We start from the raw sequence: 17,459 nt of genomic DNA, 5'->3' as shown, positions 1-17,459 counted from the left end.
ACTTCAATTTAAAAAACAAGGAAAAGAATGTTCAATGAAATGGAGACAGGGAGTTGAGAGGGAGCCTGGTTCTCCTCGGTTCGAACATCAGCTGCTGTAGGACTGAGGCATTAGCTTTCCAGTATTTCCTCAAATCTTGTATATTTAAAATAGAGTTCTCCATTTTATTTCCTCAAGCCATCTCCCACTCCTTATTTCCTTTTTCTTGAAAGGTGTGCATCCCGTCTTCCCCGAGACCCAGCTAGAAGCTGCCCTTGGCACTTCTGTACACGAATAGAGTTCTGCCTCCATTGCCCCTTTCCCGCAGCGCCACACCGCGGTCCTTCGTATGCTTTCAGCAGGACTAGAGTGAGGGTTTCTAACGTGGGTCCTTATCCCCACACCCGCCTCGTATAGATCCAGCCATTCACAGGGATGAGCTGACCACACTCCCCTGTGGTCCAAACCCGTCCCGAGAACCGTCGCCGGCTATACTGTCAGCTACCAGATACTCACTGCGGCATTCAAAGCTTTCTATATTCTGGTCCTAACCCACCTCTTGAGAATTGTCTCATTATTCTCATTATTTCACTATCTCTGATAAACTCAGGACCGAGTAGTTTGTACTTCTCCCATCTCCACATCTTTGTTTATACGCTTCTCTTTGCCTGGATTGTGTCTTTTCCTACTATCCAAGTCCTTTAAGGACCAATCCAGGCGTCTAACTTCCCCAATAAATGACAGGGTTTGTTTGAAGTTATTGACTACATTAATTTTTTCTCACTTATTTATTGCCTTACATTGTTGCTGTTTCATTAAGATTGTCTGAACCCTTTTACCTTTCTCACATCTCTCTGTGTGACCAGAGCATCACACTACATGCAGTGATGGTTATTGAATAAATGACTCTTAAACTTTTTAATTAAGTAAGCAAAAAGTGTATGATACATCTCTGAGCATTGTGTTTCTTTCCTTCTCATCCATTTTATTTTTCTGACTGTAATTCTATAACAGCTGTGATGCTTCATATATTTAACTATGAAAGAATTAGTAACTAGCTTATTTTTCTCCAGTAAAGTTAAGGTAAACCAGTACAGTTTTCTGTAAACCTATGGCTCCCTTGACCTTTTCCTGGATGGTATCTCAGACTACCTAAAAATGTGATTTTAAAAAAAAAGTAAACCCACCCTTATTTGAATAACATGCTATTTAAGCCAAAAAGGTGCTTAAGGTTGAGCTTCAAAGAAGCTGGTAGACTTCTTTTGCATTGTCGTGAATTCATTTGGCTGGAGTCCCTGCCATCAGGTTAGGTGGCAGTTATCTACCCTAGATGGAAAGCAGTGGATGGAAGCAAAGCACACTTAAGAATTTTCTCTGTGAACTGGCAAATACTTGGCTTATTTCAGGTTGGAATAAGTTAAAGATAGCTATGTAATGCTCTCTGTGCTATTTTAAATCAAGGCTTTATTAATTAAAACAAAACAAAAAACACACACTTCTCTAACATGGCCACAGAAGGATCTGATTCATTTCTGATGTAGAATTGTTGGACTAGACCTGAAAAGTATTTTATTTGAAAAGGAAATTCAATTGCTGTCTTTCCAGCCAGTTCTCTCTGGTGGGAAGATTTCTCACAGAGATGATAGTGATCAAATAGAAATGTCCTGATCATCTTTTTTCACCTCTGCAACATCCTATGATTCATAGGCTCAGCACTGACAGAATTGCGAATGTGCCCAGAACTTTGTGTTTATTAATTGCTTCTTAATGCAAAACATCTTTTTCTCTTCCATCATGGTGGTGATCAATGTGTTCTTTGATATAAAAAATGATTTGACGGATTATTATGACCTTTCATAACATAGTCAACTCTCTGCTAATCACTCATAATCAATCTGCTTGATTTTTGCCACACACAACTCCCTGATTTACAGGAACTCTTTGCAAGCATTTTCATTAAAGAGACAAAAATAGTTTGAACTCTAGAGTCAGAAGGTCGATTAATTAAACGTAGATGCAAAAAATCCTCAAATGTCTGACCTCTAGGAGTAGATTTGACTCCAAATACCCATGCGTTAAATAAAGCAGATGAACTGCTTTAAAAAAACACTGAAACACTGACCAAAATAAATAGCAAATCTTAAAAAACAAACCTAACTTTTGTTCCTTAGTATGCTTGTTTCACACTCACTTTATTAAAAAGTTGAAAGGTGGAACTGCCAAACATATACATAAATGAATAGGAATGCTGTGCTAATAATTTCCAGTAGAAGTCATCGTTTCGTTTCCTTATGAGGTCCACTCTCCACTGTGAATGCTACTTCACTCTTGTTAAACCACTTTGGAATAATCCATTTATTCCCAAGGACAAATTATCTAAGTCAGTGCTGTTGGACTTGTTAAGGATGGGCACTTATCATTACAAATTATTATCAGGTCCTAGAAGATTGTCTATTATATTGGTTTAAAAAAAATTGAACTCTGTTTGCCAGTGACAATTTTCTCTTAATTTAGGAATTCCTATTTCTTACAGAGGCCAGCTGGAAAGGAGTGCAGCATTACAGAGCCTTCCTTAGCTGTTGGCCTGGAGAATACACATTCTCTCCAAAATATATATCTTTGGCACAGCCTAGAAGGAAGGAATCTCGGGTAATCTCTGTGCTGGCCAAGTGTGAGAATTATTATTTTTAACCCCTAAATACACTGAAATTTGTTTTTTTCCAAGGAATTCAAAAGCAGACTAGTGTTTAGTTATATTTGTTATCCAGCAAAAATCCAAATAAAATACTGTTCAGTAGTATTTTTACTATCCAGTTTTCTGCCTCTTTGGTATAATGTTTAAGAGGACATTTTATAGGACTTACGGCTTGAAGAGTTTTACAATTTAACTTTACAGTTTAACCTGCTCAGATTGATAGTTCCATAAAGTCACTGGCAAACTAGTTGGTTATTTAACGTAAGCGTACAGAGTTAGTTATACCGTAGTTTCCCAGTTGATTCCCAAATCTGGGTCATCTAAATATTCAGAGTAGCAAATAACTAGCACCAAAACAGTGTCAACATGACTGTTCTGAAGTCTTGAAAGGAAAGGTGGAAACTAATATTTAACCAGTAATTTTGAAGTCTGGCATCTTACCATAGGATGCCAGTGCCTAAGACCAGCTGTGGAAGTCTTTTGTAGCTCCATGTTCAAAATCACATATGCAGCGTTATATCTGCTTGGTCTCAGAACCCATGGGGAACAAGAATCAGAGATGAGTGGAAAGAATGAGGGTCTCCTCTCTCAGTAGGGGAGTAGTTAAGAGATACTTATGAGCATCCTGTGTATAAAGGACTCTTAAAGTGAAATTAAGCTGTCCAAAAGTACGTAGGTTACTTCTTAGACAAAAAGACAGCAGTGTTCTTCGGTGAATTTAACAGAGACATGATACCAGGTAGATTATATCATGAGCGCTTATGGAAATTCCTATCTGATTCATGAATTCTCAGGGACAGAAAGATAATTTTGCACTTTATAAAAGTAGATTCAACTGGTACTATGGACAAGCTGTGAAAACCTCCTAAAATCGTGGTCACTATTCTCATTCTCCATTTTGACACCTTATAAATTTAAGATAGCTTTTTATTGGTGACTTTGTGGCCTTTTTTTCTTTGACCTGAACATGTTATACTCGTGTGAGTATATTACAGAGGATGTTTGCTGTCATTCACTAGTATTTAGTGGATTTATACCTCTAAGCATAGTAATACGCATAGAAATTTTGAGGAACAATATATGTAGATTATTTTTTAAAGATTCATATTCTTGATAAACATTTGAATCTATCATGAAATGAATATTTCTATATAAAATAATGAAAATTTAGTAATAGAGTACACATATTCCTTATATGTTTATTTGATCCATCAAAAACTTATTTATACTGTTGAACGGCTCAAGACCTAATTATCCTCGTGAGATTAGACTTGAAAACTTAAATTTTCATCAGGCCACAGTTCTTTAACAGGACACACTCTCTGCCCTTGAACATACTGAAATTATAACATCCATAAAATGTCTCAAGATAAACAACCTTTCCTTGAACACCTAGTATAAGGTGTTTACACATATTTCTAAGTATTAAACCAAGATCTTAGCAACACTGTCTATCAATGCCATAAATATACTGTCAGGGTGAAATTTCCATGGTCAGTTTCTTGCTGCAATTTACTTTTGGGGCAGTGCCTCACCTCTCATCCATCTTTCATGATGGAAGAAAGGATTCCACACCTTGGTTTGTCCATGAGTTGGACTTCACAGCCATTCAGATTTCATTTCATCCCTTTGCTTCTATGACAGTGCCTCAGCTGAGAATGTGTTAAGAATTTTTTGAGTGTGCTTTTTTTCCCCGCATTTTTTCTGTTTCCTTCATTTTTCACGTTTAGGCCAGTCCACAAATTTGCCAGATCATTCTGGCATCTTACCCTGCCTTTACTGGTACTAGCAAACTCCGCCCACTCAGGGATATTGTTTAACTTAGTCAGTGTAACTTTCTGAAAGTTCACATCTGTATCTATCACCAGACCATCCTTGGCCATGTTTAGAAAAATATAAACATCTGAGTTAGGTGAACATCCTCTGTACACTTCCACCAACGTGGACGTTATACTTCCCCTGTGATTTCCCTTTAAGTTAGTTTATTTAGGTGAAATTTTCTTAGGTCATATGAAGTCCGTCAGCTCTTATTGTGTGGCATGAGAATAACAGAAGGAGAATAAAGGTTTAGGTAATGGTAATAGTTACAAGGTTCTATAATGTATATCTCATTTTAAAGGGAGATAAAGCCTTCTTGCTGATTGGCTACCATAGGTATTCATGGTTCTCATTTACTAAACTGTCTCTAATTTTTTAATCATCTAAACTGAATTATTGAGACAGTTTCTCTTATCATGTTTAGTGTTTGACATGCAAACTACAAAGTAGACATAATGTAATACAGTCTTAAAAATTGTCACTGATGTCCCAGGTCAGGAAAGGATTTATTCCATTATAAGAGAAAACTATGACGATATTATCTAAAGTTAATGCTTGTACATCCAAGTACAGGGGAGGTCATGATTGTCTCAGGTAGATTGAGATGATGAATATCATTAAGTCAAAACAAATTTAATTTTCAGAGCCTTTGGGGCTCATTTTTTGGTGGGAAAGAGGGATTACCAATATCAGGGGTTTTTTTTGTGTCTTGCTGTTTAAGTTTGTTCTAAAGATTACTCTTTCCTTTTCCACTATAATAAGCCGGGTACATGAAGACTGTTTCCTGTTCAGAATTAAAGGCTTCTCATTCATGGAATTGATTCATGAGGTACTTTGTTTTAAAGGTCCTTCAGGGCAATATTAAGCTGTTTGGGGAACAGACCATTTGTCAGGCAGTACAAGTCTCTCTTTTTCAAAATCTTCAGTCAGGAAATTTTCCTTGTAAAAGAAAGATCAGTATCACGTTATCTGTGCACCTTGTTGCTTTTACTTTTAACCAGTTGCTGGCTAATTGATGTTGACATTTTAACATTTTGGCCTTTAGTGGAATCCTATAGTGCTGCCTTGTTTCAAATACGTTTTAACTTAGTACATATGTGAAGAGTGAGGTTTAAAATGTATTAGGAACAAGATTTAGGGAAGGAAGGAAGGAAGCAGGAAGGCGGGAGAGAGGAAGGAGGGAAGGGAATGAGAGGGAAATAGCAAGAAAGCAAAAGCCATTGAAATTGATCCAAGATCTGTAGAAACAGCGGAAAGAGCACTGTATTTGGAATCAGAAGACTTGCATTTGAGGTTTGCTCTCCGTCTTATGGAGCAAGTCTTTGCCACCTTCTCCATGAATCCTTCCCTGATCTTCCAATGTGAATTGCAAAACCCCATACCTCAAATTTTCCCAGTCCTCCTTCCCAGCTTTTTCTCCATAGCAGTTGACAATATCTAATATACAATGTATCTTGACTTTCTTGCTCCCCACTATTAGAATGTAAACTCCTTGAAGTCACGTATTTTTGTCTGTTTTGTTTACTATCACTTCTCGTATCCAGAACAGTATGTGGAACACTGTAGAGTTTCATAGATATTTGTTGAATGAATGAATGGAATAATCTCTGAGCCTCGCTCTTTCCGTCTATGAAGTTATTAGGATTATGAGGAAGATTAACCAAGACATTATGTGTAAAAGCATATTAGATAATGTCTGGAATATAGTAAGTATTTCACGTGTCCACTCATTTGTGTTTATCATCTACTATATAAATCTATCAATAAGTTGTCTACAGATATGGTGATGGTGTGTCTCAGATTACCCAGGACTTACCCCACATATGCCTGTAGCCTAGGAATAATTATTACCAGCAACTTCTTTCACAGTGTCCTGATTTGGATGATAGATTGTATGATCACCTTATCTAAAGATAAAAAGCATGCTTGTGAATTGTCCTTAGGGCGAAAGAGTTTATGTCATACCACCTAGCCTGAGTTATAGCAAAACAAAGCCAAGAAAGACCTTCTAATGCATTTATGTTTAGGGTAATAGCAAGATATGAGGATAAGAGGTCATTTGGGAGGATGAGGGAAAGAGCAGATTTCGAGCTGTTACCATAAAGAGTGTCTTCCAGTATCAGGTGATGGTTAAGTGTCCAGTCTCTGCATCTAGTGTATGTGGGCTCCAACTCCGATGTTTCCACTTCTTAGCCGTGAACTGCGGGCAGTGTGTTTCACTCATCTGAGCCTCTGTTTTCTTAGCTGTGAACTGCGGGCAATGTTTCACTCATCTGAGCCTCTGTTTTCTCATCTGTGTAGAAGGGATGGTGATAGCACTCATGGGCTTCATATGAGATATTAAAATAAAAATAACCTCTAACACAGTGTATAGTAAATACTAGTCAAGTGCCAACTACTGTTAACACCATGTGGAATAAAGGTTTGCAGTAGTGGCGTTGGTTCCCTTTGATCCTAAAGCAGCAAACTAGTTTTACAGTACAACTGCTTATTTAAAATAGTAAACAATTGGCTAAGAGTGGATAAAACTGCCCAGATTCCATAATGTTTAGTAATCTGTTTCTAACTCCATCTATTTTAGGTCGTTGTGTTTCTTTATAAAGTTTATTGAATAAAGTACCAGCCCCATAATATTACTAATTTCTGCTGCTTTTATCTTCTGTGCAGAATCCTGAACGTGATGGGTGATCAGTAAATTCTTGAAATAAAACAATAAATGATTGAATATTCTGAAGCATTCAAGCAAACTACAATCTTGGGACTTCATTAATAGCATAGTTGGGTAGCACAGTGCATAATTAGATAATGAAATTCAAGTGTTTACTGTTACGCAGCTTTACCACTTAAAGACTGCATGACTGTGGTAACTTTTAATACGAAGTTATGTGGAATGTTTGCTTTCATAGTCATCTAGGCCTGAAAGTACAGCTGTGATCGGCTACAGGGCCTGCCTTAACTAGAAGGAAGACTAAGACCCAGGTACGTTAGTTTCTGGAGTCAGTATTAGCGCCCAGGTCTTCTCATTTCAAGCCAGAATTATTTGGGCTTTTTCTCTTAAGGTCTGTCTGTCTTTGATCATAGTGATGTGATTTGAGGAAATATCCAATTGTTTAATAGTATTTTCTATAATAAAGTAAGAAATAGTTTAAAAGATACTTTGGGATTTCAGTTGTTTCAATTTCAATGTCTCTTTATTTTCCACAAGTTTGTCATAAAATTTTTACCGAAGTATATTTTATAAAGAAAATAATTGCTAGTAAGAGCTTGATACTTTTTTATTAAAGTATTCTAATGAAAATTAGTTTGTATAGCTATAAGACTATTTAATTTCATAATAAAGCTTGTTATATTAATTTCAAAGACAGAAATAATACCAGTTTAGTTGAGTGAATTTTTTTCTCTTAATTTCTTAAAAAATTTTATGAAAGTCACTATTCAGCCATTATCTGCTAGAATTATGTATTCTAAGTTATCATGTATCTAAGTTACTTTGTAATCTTGAAAAATGATGTTACTTTGGTTTATGCACGTCCTTTGCAGTTGATATAAGATTAGTTATATATTATGACCCATCAGATTACCAGGCTTCTTTGACATATGATTGAGAACCTTCTCTATTGCATTAGAATGAGTTCATCTATTGTAAAACTTCTGTCTTTTTTTGGTTTCTCAAGTATTATGATTGCTTTCAAGATCTAGAAATTTCAGGCGTAGACAATAGAAAGATATTTTTTCATATAAGCTTAACCCCTTAAAAGTTTTTAGTTTAACCATTTTTAATTTTTCTGCAAATATTTCTAAGAAGCATGATGTCTACATTTATATAACTACGTCCATTCTGTAGAATGATATTAAAATACTTTCAGGGGTGAAAGACCATGCCAAACAGTTACTCCTGTTATAATAGTTTTAAGTTATAATAAAGCTTAAACTAAACTGCGAGCATTCGGATCATATAGAAGTTGAGAAAAAAATCAGATTTAAAGGAATGTAATATCCCAGTTCTTTAATCTCCTGTTGGCAGAAAGCTGAGAATTCATCAGATACAAAGAGGGTTTTATGCAGAAATATTTACAGAATCAAATTTAGAAAGATCAGTTGTCTATAAAGTAGATGCATGTTACTGGCATGCAGATAAAATCATATTGTTCTTAGAAGCTATTTTCATACCTCATAGGTAGGTTTTATTACTGAAGGTGATGTGACAATGAGTCTAATTTCAAGAGATTTACTGTCGACCTAAAGAGACAAACTAGATTCATGAAAAGATACTAATCAAAGGTAAGCATGATTAGAAACTGGCCTATATTAAATATAGAGCACATACTATTGACCCGTAGTTCCCAAACTCAGGCAGCAGAATCACCTAGCCACGTTTTTTTTTTGTTTTGTTTTGGTTTTTTTAATGTATATTCCCAGACCCTATCTGAGTTTACTGACATGGAAATTCTTGGACTTAAAATCTGTAGTTAAAAGAAAATTTTCTCCAGTGATTCTCAGGGATAGCCTCAGGGAGATGGATATATGGTGTTAAGCCATAAATGTTGTATGCATGTGCGTAAGTATTTGAGATCATTGTGGACACTTCACAGAGGTAGTGGATTTGAGATTGTGCTTTGAAAAACCGCAAGGCGTTTGGAAAGGAATAATACTGTGAGCACAGTTGCAGTTGTGGGAGTAGAAAGTTCAGGGGCATGATTAGTCTGTTATAAAGCAAACGATTCCTAAAGCAGGGAGGTGGAACGTTAAGGCTGAGGAGGTAGATTAATGACAGCAAGGAGGTTCTGGGAGACTAGGTTTTATCTCATAGGCAGTGGAGAACTCAGTAGCTGAAGAGTTTTGTCCAAGGAGATTATATATGTAAAGCAAATTTGGAAGAATACATATCCTGTATTACTATGTGGGGTTGACTGGAAGGCTGGGGACTAAAGGCAAAGTGAACAGTGGCAAACTAGGCTGGAGGTGACGAGGGCTTGTGCAGACTGCGTCTTGTGCTAATGAAAGGAAGAAGAGTGGGGACCCAAGATGGCAGTAGAGGAAGAGTTTTAAAGTCTTGCAAAGAAAACGCAATCCTAATCAAGACTTAGTAAAATGCAGAGGGGAAAAGACATTAGAAACCTTGTGCTTGTGTACCTGAAAGGCGACGATCAGAAAGTATTTGCCAGTTTTAAAATAGAATGCATCAAGATCATCTCTTTAAATAGCTCTAAGTTCTTTAGAACTCTTCAGCCAAATATGGCTAAATCTTTACCCTATAGAAAATCGTATAACTAGTAAATAAATCATTATTTTCAGAGACATAGCACATTCCCTTTGGCAGTTGTAATTTGGATACCATAAAATGATTGTATTTTCTCATTCAACTAAACATCAGCTTATCTGTGTAACAAACTAAATCTAGTGATATGCGTGGACCCAAGAGACTTCTTTAATAAACAAACGTTGTATGTTAAATATGTTCTTTGCAGTGTCTTACAAATGAAGACAAATGACATTTAGCTGAAATACAAGGAATCCATTCAAAGGGTATTTTATTAGAGTAACCTAGATTATCAGGTATTTTTATTCGCACAATTTTGGATGTCATATAATCTGCCAAGACATAGCAGTTATTTCAATAACATGTCAGATTGATAAACCATGTTGGTATTCTTAATAAATATTTTAAGAGCTCATGCAGCGGGTGAGTACCTTGAAAGACTCTAAAGAGGATCTGGTTCCCCAGTCGGGTGTATCTAAGTCTTAAGGATCAGTGACTAAATTAAAGAACAGTGAATCAATTTTGTTGCACACTAGCTATTAAAACTTTAAATACCATCTGCCCAGGTTCATTACTGGTATCATTCACCCTCTTTCCCTCTGAGTCATACTCTCCAACTTGCTGTTTTTAAATTGCCTATGTCCTTTATTGCCCAAATCTCTGCCTTAGGTCAGCCAGAGATTGAACAGCATTGTGCCCAAGTCAGGAGCAACAGTGTTTCTGACCCAGGTTATACATCAACTCTAGATGTTGTGGCTCATGTTCAGTTTTAAGAAATACAAGGAGAAGGTGACTCACAGCCCAGAAAAAGGAAAACAATATGTATCTATATGTGTGACTGAAACATTATGCTGTGCACCAGAAACTGAAAATGAAAGAATAAAAAACACAATAGGCGTGTTAAAGCTGAGAAAAAGGACTTTTAATTAAACCTTGTATCTCTCCTAGTGCTCAATCACCTGTGGCAAAGGAATGCAGTCCCGTGTTATTCAGTGCATGCATAAGATCACAGGAAGACATGGAAATGAATGCTTCTCTTCAGAAAAGCCTGCAGCATACAGGCCCTGCCACCTTCAGCCCTGCAATGAGAAGATTAATGTAAATACTATAACATCACCCAGGCTGGGTAAGCAGACCAAAAAGGAGATGGTCTTAAGAAACAAATGCTCATGGTTGTACATCTCACTTTAAAGCTTAGTTATCCATCTGTACTAATTAGTTTGCTTCAGACTACATTGGATCTATTTGACTGTAGTTCAGTCCAAATGATCATGTGGGTACAAAAATCCTGAAGACTGAAGTATTTTCACTCCTGAATTGTCTACTCAGAGCCAGGCCCTGGGAAATGAATGCCACACCACCTCAGGTCATCCTCTAAAGGGCTGAGGGATGTAACCATATTGTGGGTTCTGACCAGACCCATGGCAGAATTATCAATTACGGTAATGTCTGTGGAAGGTGAGGTTGCGGCATACACCTTAGATCTCTCCATTGTTAACAGCCTGCCTTGTGATCCTGGGTACAAATTATCCTTTGGGGAGACACAGAGTAAAAACCTTTCTTTCAAGAAGAACAGGTACATGGATCTACACCACTGAACAAGAGGTACCATTTTTTTCATCTTTAAGGAAAAAATATTCAATATGAATAAATAGTAATAACATACTGATTTACACAGTCTTTTATGTCATAAAATGCGTTCATATGTATTCTTAATTCCTGTTATTCAATCTAATACATCATCAAGAGAGTATCCTGTAGTTGCATAACAAATATGAATTAGCCTTTATTTTTGTAGCGATTAGTGGCTTTTAATAGCACTGCTACCTGGATGTTGTTGGGTTAATTTATGTTCAACACTTTCAGTTTTAATCTGTATGTATAATCTCCAGGGGAACAGTTTATACAGAATAATATGGCCAGAATTCAAGGAGCTAAATTGTCATAGATGGTTTTCCAGGCATAAGATTCGATCTAAACGGAAAAGTTTGGTTCTTCATGGAAATACAGAAATTCTCGTTTTCAAGCCAAATAATTAACGTTTCTAAGGAATAATCAGTTCAAATAGAATTAAAGCTAGTTAAGACAAAAAGTTAAGCAATCCTAGAGCAGATGCGCTAAATCCTTGTATTCAAAGACAACATAATCCCTTTCTGCAATAATTATTGGAAGTCCTTAAAGTCTCATGTGGCAGAAAATAATGGATTGAAAGAAGAATTTAATTAAAACTGCATTTTCTTTGTTTATTATTTCTTGATGGTACATCTCTGAACGCAGAAGCACAGTGGTTGGAAAATCAGAGGTTTTCAAACATAAAATAATGAATCATACTAGAATAGTGGCAAAAGAAACAATTGTAGCAGAATTGTCTTTTGTTATACATGCCGGAACACGCTGATTCTTGAGAAGAACCGGGGCCAAATCCACATGACCGAGTTTTTTTTATATCACAAGCTCATTTCAAACACTCTGTTGCTATAAAATTTAGTCACTTTTGATAATCAGCTTAGATTTTAAGGATGCCTGAAACCCCAATCCCCAGATATCCCAACTAGACATGTCTGCTGTCTAGGAAACGAGGAATGTGAAGTAAGTGTAAACAGATTTTTGTTTTGCTATTTCTTTGCAATTTCGTCCATCACAATACTTATTAATTTGTAGTCCCATAATGGTGAACATATTGAACACATTCATTGTTCTTTTTAATGTTCGCAACTGCAAATCCAAAAGAAGCTTAAATGAAAGCCATGTAATGGAAATTTAAAGGCCATTTGCAGTACAACTCATTGGGCTTGGGAAATCTATCTGTAATTAGTCTACAGAAGCTCATGAGTGAGACCGTTCTTCATTCACTTTACTCCTTTATTATGGGGGAGGGGGGCGTGTGTGCCTGTCTTTATGTCTGTCTTTTAAGCTCTGCAAGGCAATATAAATGAGTCAAAGTAAGCAGACCGAATCCCCCACTTAAGTGATTGCTGTTTGTCTCTGCTCGTGACATCTAGTTTATCTCGGTGTATTGAGTTCCCTGTGTTTTGTTTCACAGCTGCTCTGACTTTCAAGTGCCTGGGTGATCAGTGGCCTGTGTACTGCCGGGTGATCCGTGAGAAGAACCTCTGTCAGGACATGCGGTGGTATCAGCGTTGCTGTGAGACATGCAGGGACTTCTATGCCCAAAAGCTGCAGCAGAAGAGTTGACCTCTAGCAGGCTGGCTGGCCCACAGCTCTTTGCAATTACATTATTTATAAACACACACACTAGCATGTTTTTCAGACCAAATATTATCAGATTACATATAATTTAATCAAATTAATTTATTTTTCTTGGCCTGCCAAACATCCAATATGGTGTTTGTTTTGGCTATACAAACATTTTGATTTATACTATATGGCTTCATAAATAATTTTATATAAATAAGTTGGATTCAGTTGCCGGAATAAAAATAAAAAGGGAAAAAAAACCCCGAGATCTTCAGACTTTAAAGGAAAAATAAAAACTTTTTTTTAAAGTTAGGGCTGTCTCTAAGGTGCTACTCTCTCCCCAACAATGCCATTGAGTTACTCAGAATGTATACTAACTTAGCATAATAGTTTAGTTTTATGTGGAGAGAAGTCGTTTTTGGTTTTTGGTGTCCTGGTGCAGAATTAGCCCATTTTCTGTAATCTGCAGGAGATGTGTAAACAAAGCAAACCTCATAGTGTTGAACAGGTTTTTAGAGAATGTATTATGTATTTGGTGCAGATTTAGAGCTATCCATAGGAAAAATTCTACTGTAATTATAACCTTATTTTAATAATGGAAAAGGAAAGTCAAGATGGAGACTTTGATCATGTTCATGAACATGTACTTGAACACAAGTATTGTAACAATGAAACACTGTAATGACTTAACACTGAATCACCATTGCACTGTTGATATCGTGTAGAGAAACCGTTATAGAAATGGTAACATCCTACAGAAATGTGTATTATTTTAACATGTTGTCATTAGATATTAGCGTTTTAAAATAGTTTGAACAAAGAAAGCATTGATCCACCCAGTTCCTTATATCTTTTTAGCAGATTTATAAAAGAGTGTAGTACTTAGCCTCACAAATGATAATGGGAAAATTTACTAGTTTTCAGCCTTTTCCCTAGAAACAAGGAAAAACAAAAAAAAAACTGATATTACTGTGGTAGTTTCATTGTGTTTTTTTTTCTTTTTAAAAAGTAAAAAGTTTTACAGTTCTGTGAAACGTTTAAAAAACCAGCTTAAAGGTTTTCTTGTGAGAAAAGATTGTACATGATTCACATGATTTCTTAGATTTTTCAATAAAATATGTGAAACTTCCTGTCGGGAGGCAATTCTTCATGAGTCTCTCGCGTTTCCACATGTCCTGGCACCGTCTGCTTTTGTTCTGGACTATCTTCTGAAGGATGTTTGTATAATGAACAGCCTTGGAAGATAAAGACTGTGTCTTTTTTGGAGCAAAGGACTGACAAGCTTATTTCTCATTATTAAAGTTTCAGGTTCCCTCAAAGCGGGGTCTCTCCCCGTAATACAATTCCCTGCATGTGCAGGTACCAGCTGGCTCTCTTCACGTCACCCTGTGGGATTTGGGGCTCAGGGAACTGTGCAAGGAAATGCTGATTCCCTGGCTTCTGCTTTTACTGTAAGTAACAAAGTCCTTTGTCCCTAACCCGGGAGTTTCTGTCTTCTGCCCTGACAGGTGGCAGGCTAACTCAGTAGATGGTAAGTAGAGTAAAACCTCAGAACCTGCACAGTTCTTGACACTTCCCTCATTAGTATTGTCACCTTCATTTTAATATGGGGAACATTTTATTTCTAGATGGTCCCTTGCTGTGTATATCCTTTAATTTAGTTGCTGGGATAGAAAGTTAGCCAGTATCAGCACATTGTATGTAAGATACTAGGGGAATAGGGGAAGGAAAAATTACATAGGAAGAGGAGACACTCTTAATCCATCCCTTGATTCCTGAATCCATGGAGCGATGTAGAAATATCACCATTTATTGGTCAATGAATCAGACCACGTATAACATCTTAGAGGCCCTCCCAAATGTTTTCACCCAACTCGTGCCATAATTGAATATCTGGGGGGTAAAAAAGATGTTGCATCATTCTCTTAGGCTGTCTGTTCAGGGTGATGGGGAACATGGTAATACCAGAGTTTCATGTGAGCATGAACCCACTGCTACATTTTATTTGCAGTAATATGAATTCCCTGAATAGAAAGAATACCGTATGGCATACCCTACTGCTGAACAAGGCATTTGGCAAGTTCATGGATGGTATTTTGGCAAAAACTTTGCAGGCTGGGGAGGCAAATGCATACTCGGGGTAAGTGACCATTTCCGTGAGAACAAACCATTGTCTTGTTTTGTGATAGAAGTGAGCTGATGTGATCACACTGCAATCAAGGTGTTTTGACTGGATTGGCAAGGACTTGGAAGGAGTGGGAACATGGTTTGAAAATTGGTAACAGAGAAGTTTGGAGGAAAAGGTATGTAGATAATTTATATTCCACTTGACTGCTCACCAAAGAGCAGCACCCTCAGGAGAGAGGACGCAGCCATCAGGTGGATAAGATGACAGGTTCTGTGTATGCTGACCAGTCTCTTTCATCAGCCACCTTTGTCCTTGCCCAGTGGGCCCAGGAACAAAGACAGTGGTGGCAGGTCTGGAGATTATGCATGGATTCAGCAGCGTGACCTTCCACTCACCAGGGCCAGTCTAGCTGCAGTCACTGCTGAGGGCAGCCTAATGAAAGCAGAGAAAGTATTATTTCCCAGTATGTTGCCGTGCTATGGGAGGACTGGCCTACCACCGTGATGGCAGTATGATTATATTAGCTCACGGCTATCACAGAACAGTGGTTTGTTCTCACAGAAATAGCCACGCACCCTGATTTTGCATTTGCCTCCCCAGCCTGTAAATTTCTGCCAAAATCTATCCTTGAACTTGCCAAATGCTTCATTTGCTGTTATGATTTTCCATACAATATTGTTTCTGTTCGGGGAATTCATATTACAGCAAACAAATGTGGCAGTGGGCTCATGCTCATGTAAATGTCTGGTATTACCGTGTTTCCCATCACCTTGAAGCAGATGGCCTAACAGAATGATGTAATGTTCTTTTTTTTTCAGTATTTGGTTCCAGCACCAGCTGGGTGAAAACATTTTGGAGGGCCTCTGAGATGTTGTATATGATCTGATTCATCGTTCAATACGTGGTCATATTTCTGCCTAGATTCATGAATTCAGGAATCAAAGAATGCAATTGAGAATATCCCCTTTTCCTGTGTAATTTTTCCCTCTCTCATCTGATTAAGTTTGTGATAATCCAGTGTAATTCTCCAAAATCTGTCTTCTGTAGAAGAATACAGGCCAAAAAAAAAGAAAAGAAAAGAAAAAAGAGAAAGGTTTTCATTCCTGCATCATTCAGATCTTTCATGGTAAAAATCATTCTCAAATCTCTCCATGAGTGCGGTGTTGATTTAATTTCCAATTTTGGTATGTAGAGGCGGTTCTAGGGACTTGTATGGCCTTTACCATAAGGGCCTTCATTCTACAGATCATGGAACCAACAAGAGGAGCGAGGGCCCTGCCAGTTGCTGAGTATTTCTACTCCAGATAAGCCTTTCAGAATTAGGACAGAACTGTGGGGTAGATTCAGAGACTCTTTGGTCCAGTCTGAGCCAGATTTAATCTGAACCTTGATTACATTATCTGACTTCCACAAACTCTTGCTCTGTGGTTGGGCCTTCAGTGGCAGTTTAGGGCCACCAGGAATTCATATCAGTTCAGAGCCAGTAATCCAGTAGTCATCAGAAAGTCTGGTGATTTCTGTCTTCCCAGTGCACAGTTCCCATCAAGGAAGACTAGAAGGTAGATTTACAGTATGGATTTTGGACGGTGTAGCAGAATCTATCCTCTGAGATATCTAGCCCCCCCTTTATTCAGAGTTCTGGGTCTGTGAACCTGCTCTCATATGGAAATTGATCAAGGGAAAGTAATTCCCTGGTGTGGTGATTCATATCAGACTTCTTTTCACTAAATCTAGAAATTAAATGCTTATCTGGATCTGAGACGTTCCTAGATTGCCCATCTATTTCAGTCCTAGGACTCCGTGGCCCACTAGCCAGTACCAGAAGTCTTTGCAGGTCAGACCATTGCCTTTACACCTTTGACACTGCTGCCCCTCACGGTGACCATTCCCATCTGGTTCCTGGGAGTGAAACGCAGCCTTTTGGTTCCTGCCCTTGTAGAATTCCATCATCCTCATTAAATCAAGAAGCTCAGCTCTGTGACAGCATCTCCCAGGGTCATTTCTGGTTTTCAGAGAACAGCTGCTACGAAGTTACTTCAGGATTCCAGTACCGCCTTCATCAGTGTATTTTTCAAGGCCTGAGGAAGGGAATGCCCTTTGGACCCTCTTAGGGGACACACGTGGCAAGTGAGTAATGAGCACATCTGTCGTATTTAAGAAAACGATCTTTCTAAACACTTGTGTACTTTCCTCTTTATTTCGTTATAACAAGGACGTTTTGGCATCTGTTTCATTCAGTGTGGACCACTCTTGGGTCTAGTTTTCAGACAGATTATTAGAGTTACTCCCAGACACGTGAACTAACACCTGGAATCCAGGATCCCTGCTTCAGTGAACCCACATCAAAAACGTTAGGCTAATAGAACATTGTATTCGTCCCA

At 37.7% G+C, this 17,459-nt stretch overlaps 1 protein-coding gene across 1 annotated transcript in view; it reads left to right on the top strand.

The window, feature by feature from the left end:
* The window catches only part of ADAMTS19 (ADAM metallopeptidase with thrombospondin type 1 motif 19), a 221,253-nt gene extending 206,825 nt beyond the window's left edge, over positions 1-14,428 (top strand). The window contains exons 22-23 of the mRNA XM_072950428.1: positions 10,701-10,878; positions 12,796-14,428. Of these exons, the coding sequence (XP_072806529.1) occupies positions 10,701-10,878; positions 12,796-12,947 (330 nt within the window). The 3' untranslated portion in view covers positions 12,948-14,428. The remainder of the gene's footprint in view (positions 1-10,700; positions 10,879-12,795) is intronic.
* Positions 14,429-17,459: the final 3,031 nt, after the last annotated feature.

This window comes from Vicugna pacos, chromosome 3, assembly GCF_048564905.1.
Source record: "Vicugna pacos chromosome 3, VicPac4, whole genome shotgun sequence".
NCBI classification, from domain to species: Eukaryota; Metazoa; Chordata; class Mammalia; order Artiodactyla; family Camelidae; genus Vicugna; species Vicugna pacos.
This window is presented reverse-complemented; position numbering and strand designations above follow the sequence as displayed.